Here is a 23,312-nt window from a genome sequence, read left to right as displayed (position 1 = left end):
TAAACAGGTAGATGAGGAGGAGACATTCCAGCAGCCACACCTCCCACTTAGATGCCTGCAACGACTTGATTTCACAACTAACATCTAAACAAATACTGCTTCGCAATGGCATACACTGTCAATGTTACAAAACTCAAATATGCACAAACGTCAGTTAACTAGAAAAGTTTCAAGGTCACTCTCCTATTTCCCTCAACCACACCTCCCCCCTACTCCACCTCCTTTAGGCAGTCTTAACTAGCTATTGTAAATTACTTTTGGTGGCCTACTTCTGTTCTATACAATTTTACCCCTACAACAAACAAAGTCAAGAACAAACAAGAGGTATTCCGAAGTGCCTGACATAAATAAATGAAAAATGAACAATATCACATATATCATATGCATATATAATAAGTCATGAGATTGCGAGCATACGCATGGCCAACTTCACCAATTGCTGCGAAACATAAATTTAATATTAAAAAACTAATGAATGGTAACAGAAATCCTAGATTGCAGACCATCAGTAGATAAATGAGTTCGAATGTCTCAAATGCTATTGCTCGACAGAATCTTTTATTCTCTGTTGGTCAAGTTAACGTTCATGTCATCAAATAAAATATAATTATATTCTACATGTCATTAAATATAATTCCATGTTCTTTGATATTAAAAATTACCCTATCAAAAACATATATCCATTAACCGGATGAAACAGAAAAGAGGAAAAAAAACAGCACATGAATTTAAGTAATTACACTCAAGAATTCGTTTGGAGGTGCTGGGACTTACGGCATTGCTCCGCAGACGATGTGGCGCCGGAGCGGATGCAGGGCATAGGGCATCAGAACGGTCGACTGAACATTGACCATTCTGGTGAGGAAATCTTGAAGCATGGGCGGCAAATTAAACAAATCTTCCAGCATGGGCGCCATCACTGTTGAAGTCGCCATCGCCACGAGAAGGGCTTCTCCAGGCGGGCGATGGAACTTGCAGAAAACTAAACAAACAAATTGCTGGTTTCTCAGATCGCCCAACCGTGGAGCTTTTTTCAACGGCTATAGTGTGGAGCGTGATTTCTCTGCTTTTTCCAACGGCTATGGAGCGGAGTATGATTTCTATGCAATATAGATTAAAGTTTACATATGTGGTCAGGATGGCCGAGTGGTCTAAGGCGCCAGACTCAAGTTCTGGTCCTCTAACGAGGGCGTGGGTTCAAACCCCACTTCTGACAATAAAAATATTTAAGACTTTTGGATGTAGTCTGTAGATTGAATTAAGATTGTAAGTATTAATGTAACATAATCGAGCACCACAGTGCATTTGGTCTAGTGGTATGATTCTCGCTTAGGGTGCGAGAGGTCCCGACTTCAATTCTCGGAATGCCTCGCCTATTAACAAGAAAATGAAAATGTACATTTTGTTTTACAATGAATTTTTAAATGAAAAGGTTGGTCATCTTTTTAGATTACATGAAATCAAGAGTTTCTTAAGTCATATAAATACAAACCATGTAGATTTATTTAAATCAAGAGTTTCTTTTATAAATTGGGTGTTCTATTTATTTAAATCTCTAAAGTTCAAAATCTATAATAGTTGTTAAAATAAACACAAATGAGATTCATAAAATATTAATTTTTATTGGATCAATCTTGCACTCCAAGCCATATAAGTGTAAAGCAATCTCTTATTATTAGACTTTTATGATTAATTTAAAATCTTTGAATCGGTCCATTAGCACATTTAAAAAATATAATATAAGAGAGCTTAGAATAGGACAAATCGAATTCCTTAGGTTTAGGACTATGGATATAGCATTACCTAATTGAAAGAAAGTTCAATTTAGCCTTTGGGTTAGGCAATAGCCATGAGATGGGAACTAAACTTTGACTCTACCATATTTCTAAATTGTAGAAAGAAGATGCATGTAGTGAGTAAATTGTCGCATAAAAATGCTTAAATGTGACCCTTTCACTTTAGATCTAGCTAAATCGAATCAAATTGAGATAAGAGAATTGAATATACATTATAGAATCATACCATGGCATAATAGTTGATCTCATATACTATCTCAAGAAAGGTCAAAGCTTTCTGAAGACTTTCCATGAAAAGCCAATCCACTGCGACCCTCTAGAAATAAATATTCCTCTTCTTGAAAATGCATGAGGTGAATAAGGTAGATCATTAGATCTCAAGAAAGGAAATTCAATTTAAAATAAAAATAAAAAATTGCTACAATAAATCAAATGCCACTCCAATTCAAATAATAAAAAGGCTTGAGATTGAATGTGAAACTATAAATACATGGTTATACATATTGTGAAGTCTCTTTAGTTTGGCCTTAAAATCAAATGCCAAAATATAGTTGTACACAAACATTATAAAAAACTAATAAGAAATTATTGGAGGCATTTTATATCTCTTAGAGCCAACAAAAATGTTTTCATTTTATTTTTACTTCTTCACAAATCAATCATCTACATGCAAGTGATAATGAAATTCCAAAAATAATATCAAATGACAAACAACAACAAACAAATTGTGGCTTAAGAAAATGATAGCATTACAATAGTTTCAATATTTTTTCTATATTCATAGTAACCTTTTATTAAATCAAACTCCTTGAATACAAAATCCACAATATACAAATAGTTTCTTTTGTCAAATGCCTCCAAAATCGCATTCTTGGTCGCAACATCGCCTCGGAATTTCAAAATCATCTTCCACATGGGATCAAAGAAGCAACTTTTGTCAACCACCGCAGGTTAAAACTTATCATGCATAACTTGCATAATGAGAAATAAAGCAAAAAATTGTGCAAGTGAGACAAATTATAGCCAACGAAGATATAAAATTCAATGCTTCTAGTTTTTATTGATGGAGCTTTTTGCATTCATATGCAACTAACATACACCTCTCAACATAATAGCTTCATATGATACGTTCTATGAAAAGATAGTCTTGGGAATCCCTAAGCATTTGTTTTAATTTAGCAATAACTTGGGCAAAAAGAAGGGTTTTATCATCAATATTATTCATTTAATTTAACTGTAAAAAGATAGTCTTTGTCATTATTAATATTTTCATCTAATTCCACACATAAGATTATCAAATGAAACATTTTTATGATATGCACAAATATTATGTTTGACATCTACAATTTGATCACTAGATGTTAAATTAAATAAAAATTCGTTGATGAGATGGTCATTCTTTCACTTCAAGTGTCACATAAGTATCATTTAAGATAGTGCTATGAAACAATATGATATGTACACTTGTAATATGGTTCCTATATTTTTACTTGCTTTAATTTAATATAAAGAAAATAATTTCAATAAATAAAATTCAGTTACAAATGGCATTAGGAATTGGTAACTCATCACACACTTGGCCATTTATTATAATCTTGGTCTAAATTTCTTTCTTTATTTTGTGAAAATCTCATTGTGCTCTACAAATCTTCTTGAAAGGATGTGGAGACTTGTGAAATACTTGGATTCCACTAATCTATTAGAGGAGGTATATGCAAAATTAAACTAACAGTATAGCAAAAACAGAAATAATACACAATAACAAAAGTATTTACATAGAGGAAAACTATTTTAAGAGAAAATCCACACTCGAAAGAAACTCAAAATAATACTTATAAAATTCACTATCAATATCTTTATCTGAAGCACCCAATAAATAGGAGAAATAATACACGAAATATCAAATGGTGATTAGGAATCAATGAGCTAAAACAACTTAAAAATATGACACCCAAATTTTACTTAAAAATTTAACACTCAAATCACAAGTTAGGTCTACGTGATAAAAAATAGCATATTTCTTTCGCGTGTCATATGTTTATCATAATTCACTCACTCACTTGGATATTTTATTTTGGATCTATTATCTTCATTCAAAGATGTCTTATGACATCTTAAGTTGTTCAACAAATAAATTCTTGCGTAACTCTTTTGTGTTTCGCGGATGTTTTTATATTTCTAATGTGGGACACCCAACTTTCAAAGGTTATATTTTTATCACATCCACATCAATTGCATCCATGGTGGATGTTGGAAGAAAAGAAAAGAAAAGTAATAAAAAATAATAAAATAACTCGATAAATGTCAAGTTAAAGAGGCATGGGGCTATGTTATGGGCCTAATGGGTAGGCATCAATGAGAGAGGACAAGGGTAGTATGGCATAACATGGGTACCCATCATGACATTTATGACATATATTAATAGGAGAAACAAGATTGTCGAATATGCGTTAAAAAGAATCATTAAAAAGCTTGTAGAAACATTGAGGCAAATGCATTTTGCATGTGAACAAACTAATCCACGATTGCTTCCATGTCCTCCCTGCTTGCGCTGAAATGGGGGCTTTAGAATAGAATGTGGAGATCCACAAACACATAAGCATGAGAGGAAATTCATAAACATGAGGACAGTTATAGAACATGATATATAAAGAAAATGCGAAGAAAAAGAAAGCAAGGAGAGAGGGAGAGAGAAAGTTGGATTTGGTAGAGAATTGGATGCATTTACCAAGGTATGGCTTTTCTACCCTAGAGCCATCCAGAATTTATAGGTTGCAGGTCATTTTGGTGCAATATTTTATCCATGACCTCATTAAAGAGGCAATTTGAGTCTACGGGCATTGTAGGGGAAGGCAAAAGGAGGCAATTTTACAGCAGCTTGAACCTGGAAAAAATTGAAGGAATGCAGAAAACCATGTTGAATAGAGAGTTAGAAGAGGAGGAAGCCAGAGAGAAGGAGTGAATAAAGGTGAATTGGGTTTGTTGCAAAGGCATTTAGTAGGGAGATAGCCCACAAAGGATGAATGACCTGCAACCCAAAAAGCATAATTTTAGGTAGGCTAGTGTGTGTGTACGTGCATGTGTGTGTGTGCACGCACGCGGGTGTTAATTTCAGGACACAATTCGTAGAAGAGGTAGGGAGAGGGCATGAAGGAGGAGCAAAATCTTGGAAAGCTAATCTTAAAAAATACCATGATCAAAGGATACACACAAAATTTGATGTTTTAAAAAGGTTAGCATATGCCCAAATGGGATCTCACAACTATAATCAAGGTTTAATTATTTGAATAATTTTATGTTGGACTTTAAGGGAAATAGGGTAGCAAAGAATCTTAGCTCGAATATCTAGCTATAAGACCACCTTATGGTATGAATTAGAAAATAGATACAATTAATACAAGGTTTGGCTAGAGGTTGTATAATACTGCAAGTAACAACAATTTCATGTAGTGGTACAACAACCACACCTTACTAAACATATCATTGTTGTTACAACTTGATAAAATCCATTGATATTGTGGAGAAGGCTTTATATGACTAAAAAAATTCAATCAACCTCTTAAATATGATAATCTTGTTATGAAAATTATCATATGAATGAAGGAAAAATATTATAGTTGTAATGAATTGCAATCTAATTGCATACTAAATAGAATGAAAATTTATCTTTTAATTTGATATATTTTTTGATATCAAGTTAAGACATAAACCCTATGCAATCATGTTCAATTTTAACATCATTACAAATTACTACTTTTGGGTGATCCGCTTCAAATTTGGGAGTATATGCATAAGATTTATATGACTACATGATGTGTATAGAACTCTTAAGTATCATTTGAACTAAAGGACTTATAGTAGATTGTTGCATGATTAAATAGAACGAACTAACATTTGATTCAACAGTTTTACAGAGATCAAGAGTTAAATCAAATTGCACTCATACAACATAACGCCTCCAACTATCTCATCACTTATGATTAATTTTATATTTAGTTATAAATGGCCACGGTGAACATTTCATATTTTTGAACTAAGACCATTTTAAATGTCTTGGATTTTACTGGATGATAAAGGTTATTAAGAGATTAAGAATATATTATTATTAGATTTATATACTCGGATGGTGATCCAATGAACAAAATGTTATCAGCCATCTAGATCAGACTTATATATTGACTTTGCTACAAGTTAATAATTATGATGATATGTCTTTTGAAGTTTAAATAATTTTGTATGGCATTATCATGGCATTACATATTCTAATGGAGAATGATGTTAAAAATTAATAGGATTATAATGCTTGATCATATTAGGCAAATACCGTTGGATCCATATTGGGGATTCACATTATTCTCACAATGTGAAGTTATCTTACAAGTATGAATAATATTAATATTAGTAATTGCTTCCTACTTGAGATATTTATTCTACTTAGTTATCCTCAAAGATGAATGTTTAAGGGGTTTCTTATCAATATAACATGGTGGTTCAAGATATCAATAATCAGTGCACCTATGATATCTAACATTACCCAAACCATGTTGTACCTATGATATCTAATATTACCCAAACCATGTTGTATTTACATGTTGACATGTTCTAAGCCTAAATAGAACCCTATGTTATAAACTATGCGGTAGTATCAAGGGTACCACAAGTGGCACAATATTCTTGATAGATAATTGTAAGAGAATTTGGGATGCTCACATTTAATTAGGATCATATTTGGTGGTGAGGTCTAATTAGAGATTACAATGTCCTTAGATGGAAGTTTTATAATTTAGGCTTGCTAAATTAAGAACGGTGATAAAATTTATTGCATGTCGTTAAGCATGATTAACTGTTGGAAATCATTATAAGAAACCCTATAGGAATAAGACATGGTAATTAATGAATACTTGGTTATGGGAATCTAAGCATGTGTTCCTTAAGAGAGACCATGTGAGGAGAACTACATGCAAATTTGATCTATTTGGAAGTAGGTATATAGGCAATTTTTGGGTTTGGGGGGATAACTCCAATGTTTGGAGTTTCTTCCAACTAGTTTGATTGTCCGTCTTAAGTAGGTTTCAAATGAGGCCAAAATAGGTATTATATGGTTATTAAAGAGATGAAAACTTGAAATAATTTATTTAATGCATAATGTGCTTTGAATAGTGACATGAATGAAGTGAATGGGTTGATTACCTTATAGTTGATTTATATTCATTTATTGAGTAGATGTTTTCTTGTGTTGTGTTCAAATGATTTTTATGTGTTGTAAAATTTAATCCTAGATCTATAGGAATTTGTGTATAGACTCCTAAATCATTCATTTGTGATCTTATTCCTAATTATGAATCTCTCTTCTAATTATAGTGTTAAGCTAGTTTCTAATTATAGTGTTAAGCTAGTTAGAAAGTGATAGCTTTAATGACAAAAAATGGAGTAAGGGGCGTATGAGGGTATTAGTAGAGGTTGTATACCTCTAATATGTAGGAAACCCTTCTCCATCTGAGGTTATCACCCATGGATAAATCCAATGACCTAATCAAATATAATATTATCGATGCCTACAATTGATAGTGTTTAAAGAGTATAATATTCCAACAAATTGTTAGCCAATGGATGTCCTCATTTGCTTATTCATTTAATGGACTACAAGGAAAAGAGATTTTCTAATGAAAAATAAGTAGGTAATAGTTTCGACCAACCTCGTAGAACTTTTTTGGTATAGCTTGATGTAGAAATGGTATACTTGGCCCTTTGGGTTAAGCTAAGACCCTCAGTGTAGTATGGGATACATCAAATGTTATTCTCACTTGATCATTCATTTCAAACCCCAGAGAAAAGAAAGTGACTCACAATGTAGTGTGCAATGCATTGACATTCCTTTTATATCTGCAATGCACTATGGGTGGGTGATAGTTGTTAGGATTTAGGTGCCATCAAAGTTTTCAACCCCAATTATTTTTTCTCTTAATGTTATTTGTAATTTCTAGGGTGGTGAAAGAGCTAATGTAAAGACAAGTTTACTATTGTGTTTGGACTTTAAGAAAGAGATAAAATAGTTAGGTGTCCCATTTGGAACGTTCTACTGTTAGATTGTTAGACACATGTAGGGGGTTGTAAGTGCATGTATGACAATCATGATAGATGTCATGTGTTATCATGAGTCACTATGAGTGCATTTATGATAGAAGACAGCTACATTGATCCAATTTGGTGAGATGTCTTATGATAATTGTAAGAGCATCAATAAGTGCCTATTTTGGGCTACATGCATGATTTGAAGGAGGCATGCATGGGATTTCTCTAGGTGGTTTTTGTAGAACACAATATGCCACTGAGAGGTGGGTGAATCAGTGGTTTCAAATCTTAACCCTTTTAATCCTAAATGTGAATGGAGTTAACATATCAAAGACCTGCCGAATATGCCTTTAGAGAAAAAAATTTGGTTGCGGATTGCCTGGTGAACCTAGGCATTAATTCTGAAGCTCAAAGCATTTGGTACGGGGAAGGTAATATTAATTTTAATATTAAAGATCTTCTAAGAAAGGATAGATTCATGGGGAAAGAGGGACCGCACAATCAATTATGATAGTTGTAATGAGTAATCTATACATTTATAGAAAGGTTATGATTACTTGGCAAAGTGGTAGAATCCTAATCAAAGATATTAATACTCTGCATACTTTGTGGGTTAACATTTTCAAAATTTCGAGAGACAACGGGAAGGAAGCTCCGAAATTGTAGAAGAACAGAGTTGGTATTTTGAACTTGAATATGGAAGGGGATCTAAGGAGGGAGGAACCAGATAATATCTCCAGATGGAAGGAAATGCCAAAGGTATGGACTAAGATGGAAAAAGGGTTCATGACAAATTTCATAGAGAAGCTGGTCAATTACGATAAAGGTAGGGTTAATCTTGCAGTCTCTAAAATTACTGAAAACTGGAGTAACGGGTCATTTAAAATCCATGGTGTGAGGTTTAAATTGGATGCGAACCTCATAGCGACTGTTATAGGTATGCCCCACTGAGGTCTCAATTTTTTTAGAGATTTGAAAGTTTCTAATAATGCGATTAAGATTTTTCTCCGTAAGGAGAAGGAGAGGGCAAAAATTGGTAAAGCAACAAGGGGTTATTATGATGCTTCCAACATTAAGAAAATTTGGGGTTGTGTGTTGAATGTTATCATGGAATACATTATAGTCGAGGGTCATTTTACTAGGGCCCACACATACCATTTTGTGTTGTTAAATCATTTCAGGCATGACAAAAATGTTTCCCTGCCCTGCTACCTCTTTAGGTCTCTGTCAAGGTCTCTTAATAAGCACAACAAGAATCCTTCAAATCTGGTGCTTCATTGTGGCCTCATGTTGGTCATATATGAGCACTGCAAAATCCTTGCTATCCAGGAAAATAAGAGATTGTCTACATTTCCAGGGAAAGGTAAGAGAAAGGTGGAGGAAGGCAGACCCAGCAAGGAAGAGTTGACTCAGAGAAAAAAGAGCAAAAGTGCTACTAGGATGAAAATCCAAGAGGACAAGAATGATTTAGAGGATAACAGAAAAGATGGTAGTGAGATGGAAACGGATGAGTCTGGAGGGGAGGAAAGTTGGAAAGATGAGGACGTGGGGGAAGAGGAAGGTGAAGCTAAGGACGTGTCTAACCAAGATAGTCCTACTCATAGTGCTAGCTTAGGCAATGACAACAGCCAGCCAATGGAGGAGAAGGATGATAAGATTAATGAGGAAAAAGAAATGGATATTGAGAAGGAGAAGAATAAGGAACCCGAGCAGGAAACGGCCAAGGAGAATCTGAGCAAGGATAAGGAGTGTGTTGGAGAAGGGTTATTTCTGTATAATCTTAAAAACCTAACTGAGGCCAGATTGGGTTTTGACAGGTGGACTTATGAATTTATAAAGAATCTGGAAAAAAATGGGAAGCAGTTGGAAGATAAAAGGAAGGAAGATGAAAGGTACCAGAAGCAATGGAAGCAGGACATGGAGGAAAAAGCTAAGAAGATGGAAGCTCAGATTGATAATCTGGAGGAAGGAAAAGTTGCAATGAAAAACCTGTTGGGAATGATTCCGGATATCTTGATAGTTGTCACTAAGAACCTAGAGGAAATCTCTAAGGTCCTTGAAAGCTCCAACTCTCCCAAACCGGTCGTGGACCTTGACGTTGATGAAGATGCAATCGAGACTAGGATTGCGGAAAGTACTCCTAGTGAAGCGGAAAAGAGAACAAGGGTGAGCATGAAGAAAGCTATTGTGGCCTCTTCTAAAGAAATCCCTAAACTTAGGGATAATTTTTAAGAACTATATGGGATTAGCGGAAACTTGGCTAATGCCCTAAAAAACATAAAGTAGTTCCTTTTCTATGCTTTGCCTGTTTTGTCTGGTCGTTGTTGGTTTTGTGGGGCTTTTTTGCTGGATTTTGTTAGTTGCTATGCTGGTTTTTCTGATATTCGTTCCTTCTTGTTTCTTAATGCTCTTTTTTCTTAAGGATCTTTTGTAAAGGGTTTCCTTCAAAACCTACTTTTACAATAATCAAAAACATATCAAAGACCAAGAAGACATGCCAATGAGATAAGGGAGGAGAACATTATGCAAGCACACACAAGGATACATCACACAACACCGGATATACAAGGAAAACCCAATATGGGAAAAACCTCAGTGAGAAATACTACTAATGTCTACTGCTCCAATCTAGCCTCACAATAAAACCGAATAGAAAGTTTAGGGCACCAACCAAGGAGCACCAACCCCTGATTTTAGGGCACCAACCCAAGGAGCACCAACTCCTTATTTAGGGAACTAACCCTTGATTTAGGGCACCAACTCAGTGATTACAACAAATTACATCAAAACAGTACAATAGTTATAACCCGATTACAAATGTGTTTTTTAACCTCTGCAAATGATTCCTCTATCGATTTCACTCCTCCTCTGCCTTACCAATTCAATTCTCTTTATGTCACTCTATCTCTTCTCTCTCTGATCTCTTCTTACTCTCTATCTACTCTCCTCTCCACACTGTTGCTACCTTACCGGTTCATGCTCTATCTATTTGATAAACTGTCAAATTTTGCACCTATTTACCGGTTACTCAGCTCACCGGTTTAACCCTGCTCTATTCTCTACCTTGTTGGATTTCCTCTGACACTCACCCTGTGATGCTTCACTCTTCCTCTCAGTTGCCTTCTTACCGATACACACACTCCCTATTTACACCACTATCATACTCGGTGACAGTTCACCGATTACCTTGACTACACAAGGTAAACCTCTATTAAACCCCTTTCACTGGTTGCACCTCCACACACTTAGTCATTGTGATCTACTACAATTTTCACTTCGACTACTTGAGGCTTTGGCACACTCTTGTTTTCTTCTATCTGGCCTGCAACATATTGCAGTACCATCAATCTACCACTTTACTTTACTTTGCCAGTTGCATCCTCTGACCGGTTCTCCTTCAATACACAATCACTCTAGTTTTCTACACTTGGCACTTGGATTATTCTTGTCTCGTGCCCTGTTCTCCTGAATTAGACATCCAAGCATTTAGTAGTATCATCAATCTTTATCTTTGAGATGCATATCTATATCTGATCTTTCTCGCCAAGATAAGATTCAAACATTGGTGGGCTTAGGGTTTCTCTCCACCAACCCAATCTGTATCAAATCACATTGGATCTTGTCTCAGGGATTGACAACCTCCTATAAATCATGCATCCCCACCGTAACACCTCCTTCCAACACACGTCTTCTATCTTTAGTAACCTACATCTTGTTTGTGTTGCTTATCTCTTGGTCAATCACCACAAATGGTTTGGTGGTTTACTTCACCTACTTTGATCTGCACCCAGGCATCCTGCATCAATCAGTGCATGCCATAGATCTTCTCTATTCAACTTACCTCAAGCCACAAACCTCTGCAATCCTCCTGTGATTTTCTCAGCCTGCATTAAATGCTTAACGAGTCACAAACTACCTCACGTTGCATGGTTCATTCGCCACTTCACGCATGTTTTTCGCCTCAACTACACGTGGCCTCTTTGTCGGCATGCACCCCAACTCAGTCACCTATGTCAGTTTAGACTTTGTCACCGACCACATCATTCACTACCGGTGTGTACCTATCGGTTATACCCTAACCAATTAACCTTCATGTCTGCACTTTATTGCACTTTATTATCTTCTCTTTACATACCAGTGACATTAACATGTCAACAGAATCCAAGGTACATCTACTAGCACACCGATGGCATGGTAGTCTCAGACCTCAGTCATCAACAGGCATCTAAGTTGATGTTAGCAATCAGAGTGAATCCAAGTCATCAGCCACTTACCTTTTCTGTCATCAGACTGGTTCTTCCCTCCGACGGTTTGCCAAAGTGGCAAACACATCACTCCATCCTTCCTTATTTGTCCTGATAGCTCACCATGCCTACTCCTTCTAATCCAGTGCCCATCTCTGACATCGTAAATTGGACGCATATGATTTCTCACTTTGATCATCTAGTGTGTTCCTTCAATCATCTGCCTTAAACTCCTTTGACTGTCTTATCCCGGAGAGTTGTGATGCATTCTATGCAAGTTGATATAAGGAAGTAATACCACTTACCGGTAAGAGTAGATACACAATTGCACTCAAACTGCCAATCACCGATGGTAGAGGATCTTTGTCACCTATCGGTATTAATGTGACATACCTATTGAGCACACTATCTGTCAGCGTTCTCTTTATCTAGCGACAACATCTCTATCTGGTAGGAGTCCTGGTGATTGTCATCAATCTATATACTGGTTGCTTGCAGACTTTTTATTACCTCGCCCTTTTTCTTATCAGTTACCAGCTTACCAGTTGGCAATAGCACAATGCTAACACATCACTTATCGATCAATGCCAACACATAACTCACCAGTTGGCATTGCCATAAGGCCAACTGTCTCCAATGTTTTCTCATAGTTAACACCAACTTATGTCTCCAACATTAACTTGTATACCAGTCACAAGCTATACCGGTAACCTGCACTAACAACAATACCAGTTGACATCAATGACAACACAATGCCAACATTTTTGTTGTCTGTTGTATTTGGATACCATAGTGGTATTCACTCCCTAGAGTTTCTATAAATTAGGGTTGTGAACTAGTAATTTGTATCAAGTTTGCTCAATTGTGTATGTAACAAGGTGTTGCAAATTCTAAAGTGTTCTTTAGAGAAGTGTATTATTATTGTTATATCTCTTTGGATTAGTAGTATACTTTCCTTTCTTTCTATTGTGGAGTTTTCTCCCTTAGGGGTTTCTCCTTGTATATCTAGTGTTAACTACATTATGGTTCTCTCTTTCTTTCTTCGATTATGCAATCACATTCTTTAAGCATTAATATTTCATGTTTAAATTTGCAAGCACTTAGTTTAAGTCCATATTGCAATATTTCCTCACCTTGTTAATCAACATTCGGTATCACAGATAATGGTTCTATTGAGGGATGTACGCCTTTCTCTTATAAGTGTTGAAGGATTTTGTTGTAGTGGGAGATTTTTCTTTGTGGGATTTTTGTAGATTTATGAAAGATTATATACCATTTCCTCTACCTCGGTATTAATAATTTTAATGGAACTAGTTACGAGATATATAATTTAAAAGTGGAAGATCTTCTCAAAGAGAGAGATCAATGGTTACCTATTTTAGAAGAAAATAAATCAGCTACCTCTACCATGTCAAACTAAGAATGAAATAAAATAGACAAGAAGGCACAGGGAACCATTTGGTTGTGTCTTATACTCTTTCCTCCAGAATGTATCCACTAAAGATATTGCATACAAGTTATGGAGGAAGATAAGTGAAATTTACCTTGAACTAAGAGTTTGTCCAATAATTTATATTTGAAAAGACATTTTTATTATTTGAAAATGAAGGATGGTGATTTTATTGATGAAAATTTGAACACGAAACAATTTGACTATAAGTCATTTTGCATCAATAGATATTAATATTGATGTAGCATCATAAATTGTCGTCGAGGCCAATTTACACCTCATGCATTGCCCCTTCTTTAGTGTGTCCTATTCTCTTCACCTATTTAGGTCTGTTTTGTGCCTATTCTCCACTTATGATGCCATGAAAACCCATTGATGGATTCCTTAGTGAGGTGCCCCTTTCCCCTGAGGCTTATTTTGGTCACTTTTTTAGAAGGACCATAGCACCCAACGCCTTGGTCCTGGACTATGGCACCCAATGCCTTGGTCTTGGACCATGGTGCCCAATGCCTTGCCTTGGTCCTGGACCATGGCGCCCAAAGCCTTGGTCCTAGATCATGGTGCCTAGTGCCATGGTCCCTCTCATTAGGACCCAAATTTGAATTGGGTTAGGAGTCATATCTCTCCAATGGGAATTTATCTCCATGACTCTGCATGACCATTGGAGGTCATCCTAATCGGTAATTTACCTAGATACACCTATTTAAAGACATTTCATCAACCTAATTTCATCTATCTGATCTAAGCAATCAATTCCTAACACTCTTGCATCCGTGAAGCATTCATTATCAAACATTTACAGAGATCTTCAAGGGTGCATATTATTCATGCAATAATTGTGGATAAAAATTACATTATTCATATGCAAGCATGTGTGTGCGATTAGGGTTTTATCATGTTCATGCTATTTCATACAATATATATAATTACATTCAAAGATCAAAGCATCATCATCAACAATTGCAAGTCTAAAGCATAGTTTTCCGGTGTTTATTTCGGTATTTATATTTATTCATTCAAGGTTAATTACTAAACTAGGGTTGGACTTAGACAAACCCCTAATCCCAACAATTTTCTCCTTTTCACTATGTGCAGGAACAGGTATAAAGCTACATTTTGAAGGAATGAAAGGATTCACAGAGATGAATAGGTTCCCCTTTTGATAGCGAAAAGTTAGGAGGACCAAGGAGACCACCACCATAGTCCCAACAATTTAGGCCAAATTTTGGGAAGTAAATCCAAATCTTATTCCTTTGAGTAAATCCAAGTTTGTGGCTCCGTGCAATGACTGTAGCTTATTGTTTGTGATTGATCTCTTCAACAATTCACTATTTCACCCTAATCCTTTACAATTCAAATTAATCGAAAGAAGAGTCATATTAAGGAGGCCTAGAATCATATCAAAATCTAGGTCTATTAGGCTTAGATCTATCAAACTCCTATATTTCCCTAATGTGATGGTAATTAAACAAAATTAGCGGTTTTATTATATTTTATGGTGAAACCCTAATTTTCACCATTACATTTTGGTGAACTTGACTCCTTATGCCACTATTTCTGATTTGTGTTCTCAGATCTGATTTGTGAGAATTTTTATTTTCAAATTTACACTCATAGATTATTTTTAATCAAATTACATAAATTTAGAGGTTAAATTCAAGAAACCCTAATTTATTTTGGTTATTTTGGTTTGTGGGTTTCATATTTTGTAATTTTTATTTTCAGATATGATCTTAGATATTCATAATGGCACTTAATAGATATAAATTATTTGTCATTTCACATATGATTACATTACTTTTCACTTATATAAATATCATAATCATGTGGTGGATAATGGTTTATTTCACTTCACATTGCTTATTTTCATTGATAGCACTTTGGCATATGGCATTATTAGAATTTTTTAATTACTTCCTATAAATCAATTAAATCTCAAATCTTTTATCCATAATGCATGTTGTTTTATAGTGATATTTTTAGGAAAATGGATTACATATGTAGATAATATAAAAGCTTTTTGTAGATCACAATCATAAATATGCTAATGAAAAAGCTACCTCAAACCTAATCCTCAAACCCTTCTCCTATTAATTAAATAAATTATTCAATTTATTTAAATTAATTCATTTAGCCACACTCAAAATCAATTAAATGAATAAAACATATTTATTTAATTCAACCCCCTTTCTTTTTTTTCAATAAATAATTAAAAAAATTATTTAAATCCATAAACTACCCCCCACTTGCATTCTCCTACAAATGCAAGTTGCAACCACAATTGAAATAAATTAATTTTATTTTGAATAAAATCCTATTTTCATTCACCCACCAAACCCACTTGCAATCCTAAGTCCCCTTCTAGACTCTTCTAACTACTTTCTAAATTCTTCTAATGACTCCTAATTAGCCTAATCCATCTCCTAAATATTGTCAAATTCCTAAGCAACTTGGAGTCACTTCTAAAAGCCTCCAAAGTCTTTGAAAAGTATTTAATGCTTTATGTGTTCAACAAGTTAACCCCTAAAAGTCTTCCAAACCACTAATGGCTCTTACATAACCATTAATGGCTCTTAAATAACCATTTATGGTTAATTCCACTTGCCCACATGGTTAGAGACTTTACCTCTAACTCAACCTCCATTTAACTCATGTGTCTCCTCAAGCATTCACTGCTTTGACCATGGTTATCCCCACTAACTCTCGCAAAAGAGTTTTTCCATTGGATAAAGGTATTATTTATTAGATAATGGCTTTATTCATTCAACTCAACACTAACCTTATCTCCCAAGTTAACCTTCAAGTCATGTCAAGCATTTAATGTTTCTTCCCTCTCCTCTCAACCCATCTCATAATGACACTTGTCATCCTGGGATTGGGTTGAAAGCCCTCACATGGATCATAAGCCCATCAATCCTGACCCTTGTTGAGATTACTCAATCTCAACCATCCATTTCTCTATTTTTCCTATAAATAGAGCTCACATTCCTCATTTTCAAAATCATCAAGCATCTAAGATCTAGCCATAATCCAAAAATCTTGTATGCATCTAAGTTACAGGGAATTTGAGAGAGCATTTTAGAGTAAAATCATAATCTACATTGTCTTTTGGTTAAAAATTAATAGTATCTTAATCAACTCATTTCCTCTCATTCCTAGCTAGCTTGCATTTGCATATTTTCATAATCATCTTCAGTCTAGAATCTCCATAAGACTTCCATAGTAGTGCAAAGTTGAGAGCTACACTCATGTGGAACTTGGAGAGGAGAGGAACAAGGGAGGAGCAACTATGAACATTTTGGTTAGTATTTGGAGGAGTGTAGTTTATCTCTTTTATATTTGCATGCTTTCCATTTCATGTTTCATATCTCTTTTGATATGCTTGCTTAGGATAATCTTTTGTTGCTAACACTAATGTTTGAACTTGTTTCTTGTGTTGTGTTTACATCACTATTCTAATCCTTTTTGTAGAGCATCATTTGGTGAACCCGACGTGAATTGAACACGCAACCTTCTGATCATATTTTTGATAACTACTAACATTTTTTATTGTTTTAATTAACACACAGGTCGCGCTTTAGTGCATTTGAAAGTTAGTTCTTGAGTGCTATTGTTCACCAAAATAGCGCTATTGTCTTCTAATTAGTGCTATTGTCCTTATTATAGCGCTATTGCTCTTCAAATAGCGCTATTGTACCTAGTTTTAGCGCTTTTGCACTCTCTGTTTGACATAATTTTATTTTGTTCGACAAAATCTTTTAGCGCCTTTGTCCATAGTTTAGCGTAGTTCTCTTTATTTTAGGGCTTTTGTCTGTCATATAGCACATTTGTGTTAAATAGCGCTTTTGTTTTCACACAAAGTAGCGCTATTGTAATAGAGAGTTGTAAAAAATTTATTGTAACCGAAAAAATCATAAATATTTAGGCTTGTATAAGCCCACCAAAAATTCCATTTTTACTAAATTCTTATGCAGGTTTTTTGACTAACTCCGTTGCAGGATTTTGAAGAGTTAGATTAGGAAGTTGTTTTCTTTTTTACTAACTTTATATATAAAGTTGGAATAAAATAAATTCACTTTCTCTTTTGGCTTAAAAATTAACTTCATTTTATTTTGGGTCCTAAAATGGATCACATCTTTTAAAATTTGGGCTTTTTAAAAAAGAATCTCACTTGGCAAGGTAAAAAGAACCACAAACTGAAACCCAACAAATTTCTTTTTCTTGCAAGTTAGGAACCATTTTTATTTTTGGGTTTAAAACAAGACAAACAAGCTTTCATTTCTTACACCAAGATAAAAATCACAATCAATTGTCATTTTGTAAGTTAAAAACAACCCCCAGTCTGTCAAAGTTTTGTTTCCAAATCAACTTTTACTTCAAGCAAACCCACCCATTCTATTGAATAAACATTACTAGACACCTTTTACTAGACACCTTTTATTATAGAAAACCACCCGTTCCATTGATTGAGAATATTTGTGAGAAATTCAATGCAAGGGCATAGATGGTTTTGCTCTCAAGATACTCACCATACATATTTCATTGAGTAGAAACAAGGCTTTTTTAAAGGCTACTTGTAGCTTGATTAAAGTGGTGACTCCCTCATCATAGGGATTATCTATCTGTTATGCTCGTGCAAGACTTAGTATATCACATCCTAACCTACTACGACAGGATTCATAAGGTATGTAGTAGCAAAGTTGAAGAAATATCAAGATGTGTGCTGAAATTATCGCAACTGGCCATTTGACCTTAGGGATAAAGTGTGTTTGAAGTGTCTTCATTTTATGTCAAACCAATAATAATTTGAGCCGACTTCAGGATTTTCGAAAAACATACAAAAACATCTGAAAAAGGGGTCAAAAAGTTCAAAGATTGGGTTGATTTAGACCCAGACCTATTTTTGCCTTTTGAGGCCAAATTATTGTGTTTGTGTGCTTGCTTTGTTTTCCTGTCAAAGAAAATCAAAACCAATTCAAACCAAGTATTCATCCAACACAATTTTTCATCAAACATTTGACTGACAAACAAACATCAAACAAAGTGCAAACAAGATATCAAATTATATGACCATCATTCAAAACTTGAGAAAAAGGAATCTTCATCAACATATCAACTTGAAGAAAAGACCATTGAGTTCAAAGGCTTTTATCAAAAGAAGGAAAAAATTTTATCTCAATAGACAAATTTTTATCTCACACAAAGCCTTCTTGCATCATATGCGTCTATATCTTCAAGGCAAATCCAACGAGTTTGATAAAGAGCCTTTGAAAAATAGAGTTTTTACTCAATATAGAGCCTTGAGTTATCACAAAAACAAAGGAGGAAAAATCAACCCTACGTTCTTTCCGAACATCTACATTACATATAACATAGCTCGAGAAGAACCACCAACCCCTAAAAGAGAAGAGGAAGAAGAAGTCCCCTTTGTGACACAAAGTCTTTATTGAGGTCCATATTCTATCCACTTTCACATTCACAATCCATTTCAACTCTCAAAACATAAAAAAGTCTTGTCCTAAATCATTTTTTAGATATTTATTAAATCAAAACAACACATCACTTTTAGAGTGTCTCTACAGCTGGGATAAATCATCCTAAGAGGCATTTCTACGCAGGTTAAAACTAGTTTATGAGTGCATTCTCTCTACTAGGTAGTTTGGTTTTTAACACATCTCAAACCTTGCTATACCTTATCACATCAACATTGTTGACAACACAAAGAGCAGTTCAAAAAGAACTTTGGTACCATCCAACCTTCAGTGTAACAGATCCATCTTCTAAACACTTCACCAAACACTTATCTCTCATCAAAAACATTTCATCCCCAACTCATAATCACTTTCACCAAATCTCAAAAACATTCAAAACAAAATGGCTCACACAAGATCAAAAACTAGACAACTAGAGATCGAAGAAGAGGAGGACGAAAACCTCAATGACTTTCAAAAAGCCATTGGAGGAGGTCCAAATGATGAATATCCTAGTACTCCAACTCCCGAAGCTATAGAAAGAGAACAACACAACCTCGGGTTCAATTGACTTTTTGATGAAATTCTTAAAAACAACGTAGATGCTTATTTTTTGAGACTTGCTCAAGAGGGTGCTAAACTACCCTCTGATTTTGATACCACACAGATACAACAAACATCAGAACACCATAGCCGTAACAAGGGTGGAAGAGGTAGGGATTACTTCTGATGTGACTTTAATCAAGGAAATCTCCCACCTCCTCCTCCTACCGAAATAGACATGTTGAGACAACAAGTCGAGAATCTCACTCAACAACTCCATAGTGGTGTGAAGACTACCCAGTTTTCACTTAATGATATTTGTCCCTATCCCTTTGATAGGAACCTACATATGCCACCTTTTCCATGAGGGTTTGAAACACCTAATTTTAAAAAGTATCGAGGAAAAGGAGACCCTAGAGATCATGTACGGGAATTTCACTCAGCTTGCCTACAAGTGGCTTATGAAGACACCTATCTAATGTGCCTCTTTCCTCAGAGTTTGGAGGGAACAACCACACAATGGTTTTCCCGATTACCAGGCGACATTAGAACATTTGAGGAAATAGTCCAAAAGTTCATCGCGCATTATTCACATAACATAGAATGAGATGTTACCATGGCAAATCTATGCAACACCAAACAAAAGATAGGGGAGTTGTTTTCAGCTTTCCTACAACAATGGAGGCAATTGTCTAGCAGAAGTTCTCTTCATTTGCCTGAACGAGAGCTAGTGGAAATATTTATTTCCAACTTGAACGATGAAATGGAATTCCATTTAGACATAAAGGTCACAGAGTCCTTTCAAGACATGATCACCCAACGATTAAAATGTGAACGGGCCCTTATCAAAAAGGGACTTATCAAAATATACAATGAACTAAAAGATGGCCCTCACCCGTGTCTTAACAGTGATAAACCAAATTTTTGGAAGAAGAACAAGAACATCGCCAATGACAGGTTCGTAGATGCAAGGACCGTAAAAATTGCACAACCTGTGGTCAAATTTACAGGGCAAAATCCCCCTCCTAAAAACAACACCATTGCTCATCCACAAAATCAAGGAAGCAATCCGCCCCAAGAACCAAGACAACGACAACAAAACTATAAACCAAAACACACATACACACCCTTAGGTGAAACCATCCAAACAATATTGCGTCAATTGGTCTCTTCAAATACGGTGACCTTACCGAAGACATCTAACTATGAACCTTACATCAAACCTCCATGGTGGAGAGATAATGACCATTGTGAATTCCACCAAGGGAAAGGGCATAAAATGAGTAACTGCCATAGACTGAAAGATCTTGTTCAAGATCTTTTTGACCGAGGAGAAATTGAAATCAAAGGACATGACCCAAAATCATCAAATGATGATCATCTAATGTTCAAAAATCCGCTTCCATCACATGATCAAAGGGGTCCTTCCACCTCAGGACGAAACACAGATACAACTAATTATACACAAGTTGCCTATAATTATATTGTTAATCACCTCTATGACGTTGATGAACAAATTTCAACCCTCACCATCAAAGATCCAAACCCTGCATGCAATGTTGTTATGCGTCATAGCAAGATTACCATTCGAGCAACACCACAAGGAACGACTCTCTTGACCAAGCAATATAACCTTGTGGAATAATTGGACAAAATGCCCGCACTTATATCCATATTAGAGCTTTTGCGCTTATCCCCTTCACACAAAACAATCTTGGATCAAGCTCTCCAAGAAGCGTCAGTCCCCGCCAACCTTAACATAGATCAATTTCAAGCCATGGTTGGCAATCTCAGGTCATCACCATGCCTCACTTTTTCTAAAAGTAATAACGCTTCATTCCAAAAACCACATAACACATCCCTTCACATTGAAGGTTTTGTAAACCAACACATAATCAAGCAAGTCTTGATTGACAATGGAGTCGGCCTAAATATATGCACCTTGCAGTTGGTCATAGCATTGGGATATGCAGTCGAATTAGTAGACCCTCGCAAAAAGATAACCATTAAGGCCTACAATGCTGCAGAATGTCCTTCCAAAGGAGTTGTTGTGTTACCTATCAGAGTGGGCCCAATGGTGATGCACATCATCTATCAAGTTCTGGACCTTCCTTTGCCATATAATTTGTTGTTAGGAAGACCTTGGATACATGCCATGCAAGTCGTTCTATCCACCTATCACCAGTGTATCAAGTTTCCCCATAACGGTGTAGAAATCACAATCCTTCTTTATGCAAATCCATTTGCATATTGTAACAATATTAACCATTAGCCAGAGATTACCGTTCCTAACAGCAGAGAAGCTATCCCGTCCACATCATATGTTAGTCCAACCTCTCTTTCCAGCTCAATCACCCCTATACCAAAGCAAGAGAAGTTGAAAATGAAAATGGCAGAGGAAGGTCCTGGGGAATACAATCTAAGCCAACTCTTTTGTGTTGGACAATTACCCACTTCCCCTAGAACTTATGGCAAGCCTCAAAACTTGCTTCAACCACCACTGACCAAGCAAGCATGCACTTTGGCACAATTCATCCCTGGTAAAAGTCAAGAAAAGGAAACCAGAGATGAGGACCTAGCAGAATGGATCTACAAAGACCCTATCACCACAGAAATCCCATAGGCTAAACTTTCTATTGATAAATATGGCAAAGCCCTCACTGTCATGCAAAGAATGGGCTATAATGGTCAGAGTGATTTGGGACATTGCAAACAAGGACGACACGAGCCCTTATAGCCTGAGTTGAAACCCAAAGATAACACTAGATTAAGTTTTGAAAAAGAATCTCTTCCTAAGTTCATATTCAAAGGTAAACCCAACAAACCCATGTATCAAACAGCTACTTCAAGGAGACCCTCCTTGATTATATTTGTGACACCAACTAACCTCACTATACCAACGAAACTGATCATCAAATCAACAACATCAATCACACCAGCAGCATCAACAGCACTGATGATTCCATCAGTAGTGGCAGTAGCACCAATTACACCAACAAGACTAATAAAACCATCACTAGTAGCATCTGTACCATCAACAACATCAACAAGAATGATAATTCCATCAGAAACAACAGTAGCACCAACAACACCGATACTCCCAATAGCAAATTCAATGACATCGATAATCCTACCAGCAACACCAACAGCATCAACAACTCCTATCATCCTACCAGCAACGCCAACAATCCCACCTATAAAAGTGCATACACCCGTGACAAATACACTCTTCAATACAAAGGATACCCTAAATTGGTATAGTAATAGGATGTTAGAGAGTGATTCAGAGACTGACTCGCATGAGTGGTAATTTGATACAGTGAATCAAAATACTTCAGACAAGGAAGACACATCACCTATGTCGCCTCGTAAAGATATCCCATTTTATGGAGAGGCCTAGATTAAAACCTTTTGGGCTCGTGAGCAAGAAGCACCTTCCATAGGTCCTACATCAAATCTGACACCAGAACCTGACAAGGAGAGTACCATTGATGAACTTCACTCATCTATATTAACCCTCACTGACGCCTCCTCCGAACTTAACCTAATTGATGAGGTAATGCCTATCATCCACTCCGAACTCATTGACTAGAACAAGCCAAATCCCCCATGTCTTGATCAATTCCAAAAAGATGAGGCGATCATCGACTTTTTAGAAATATGGGATCACATACCAAGCGGGGATCACAAGTTGGATTTTCCATCGAACTTAATAGCACAACATACTTTGGGGCAG

At 35.8% G+C, this 23,312-nt stretch overlaps 1 protein-coding gene and 1 non-coding gene across 2 annotated transcripts in view; one reads left to right on the top strand and one right to left on the bottom strand.

Annotated features, from left to right (window-relative positions):
• The first annotated feature begins 1,132 nt into the window (after positions 1-1,132).
• TRNAL-CAA (transfer RNA leucine (anticodon CAA)) lies at positions 1,133-1,216 on the top strand. The gene has a single exon. It is a non-coding gene; the product is annotated as a tRNA-Leu (tRNA).
• A 1,373-nt stretch (positions 1,217-2,589) lies between these two features.
• LOC131856105 (uncharacterized) overlaps positions 2,590-23,312 on the bottom strand; it is an 80,992-nt gene continuing 60,269 nt past the window's right edge. Inside the window, exon 4 of the mRNA XM_059207414.1 lies at positions 2,590-2,702. Coding sequence (XP_059063397.1) covers positions 2,644-2,702 — 59 coding nt within the window. The 3' untranslated portion in view covers positions 2,590-2,643. The remainder of the gene's footprint in view (positions 2,703-23,312) is intronic.

This window comes from Cryptomeria japonica, chromosome 6, assembly GCF_030272615.1.
Source record: "Cryptomeria japonica chromosome 6, Sugi_1.0, whole genome shotgun sequence".
Lineage (NCBI taxonomy): Eukaryota > Viridiplantae > Streptophyta > Pinopsida > Cupressales > Cupressaceae > Cryptomeria > Cryptomeria japonica.
Note: the sequence above shows the minus strand (reverse complement) of the source record. Positions and strands in the feature narration are given on the sequence as shown.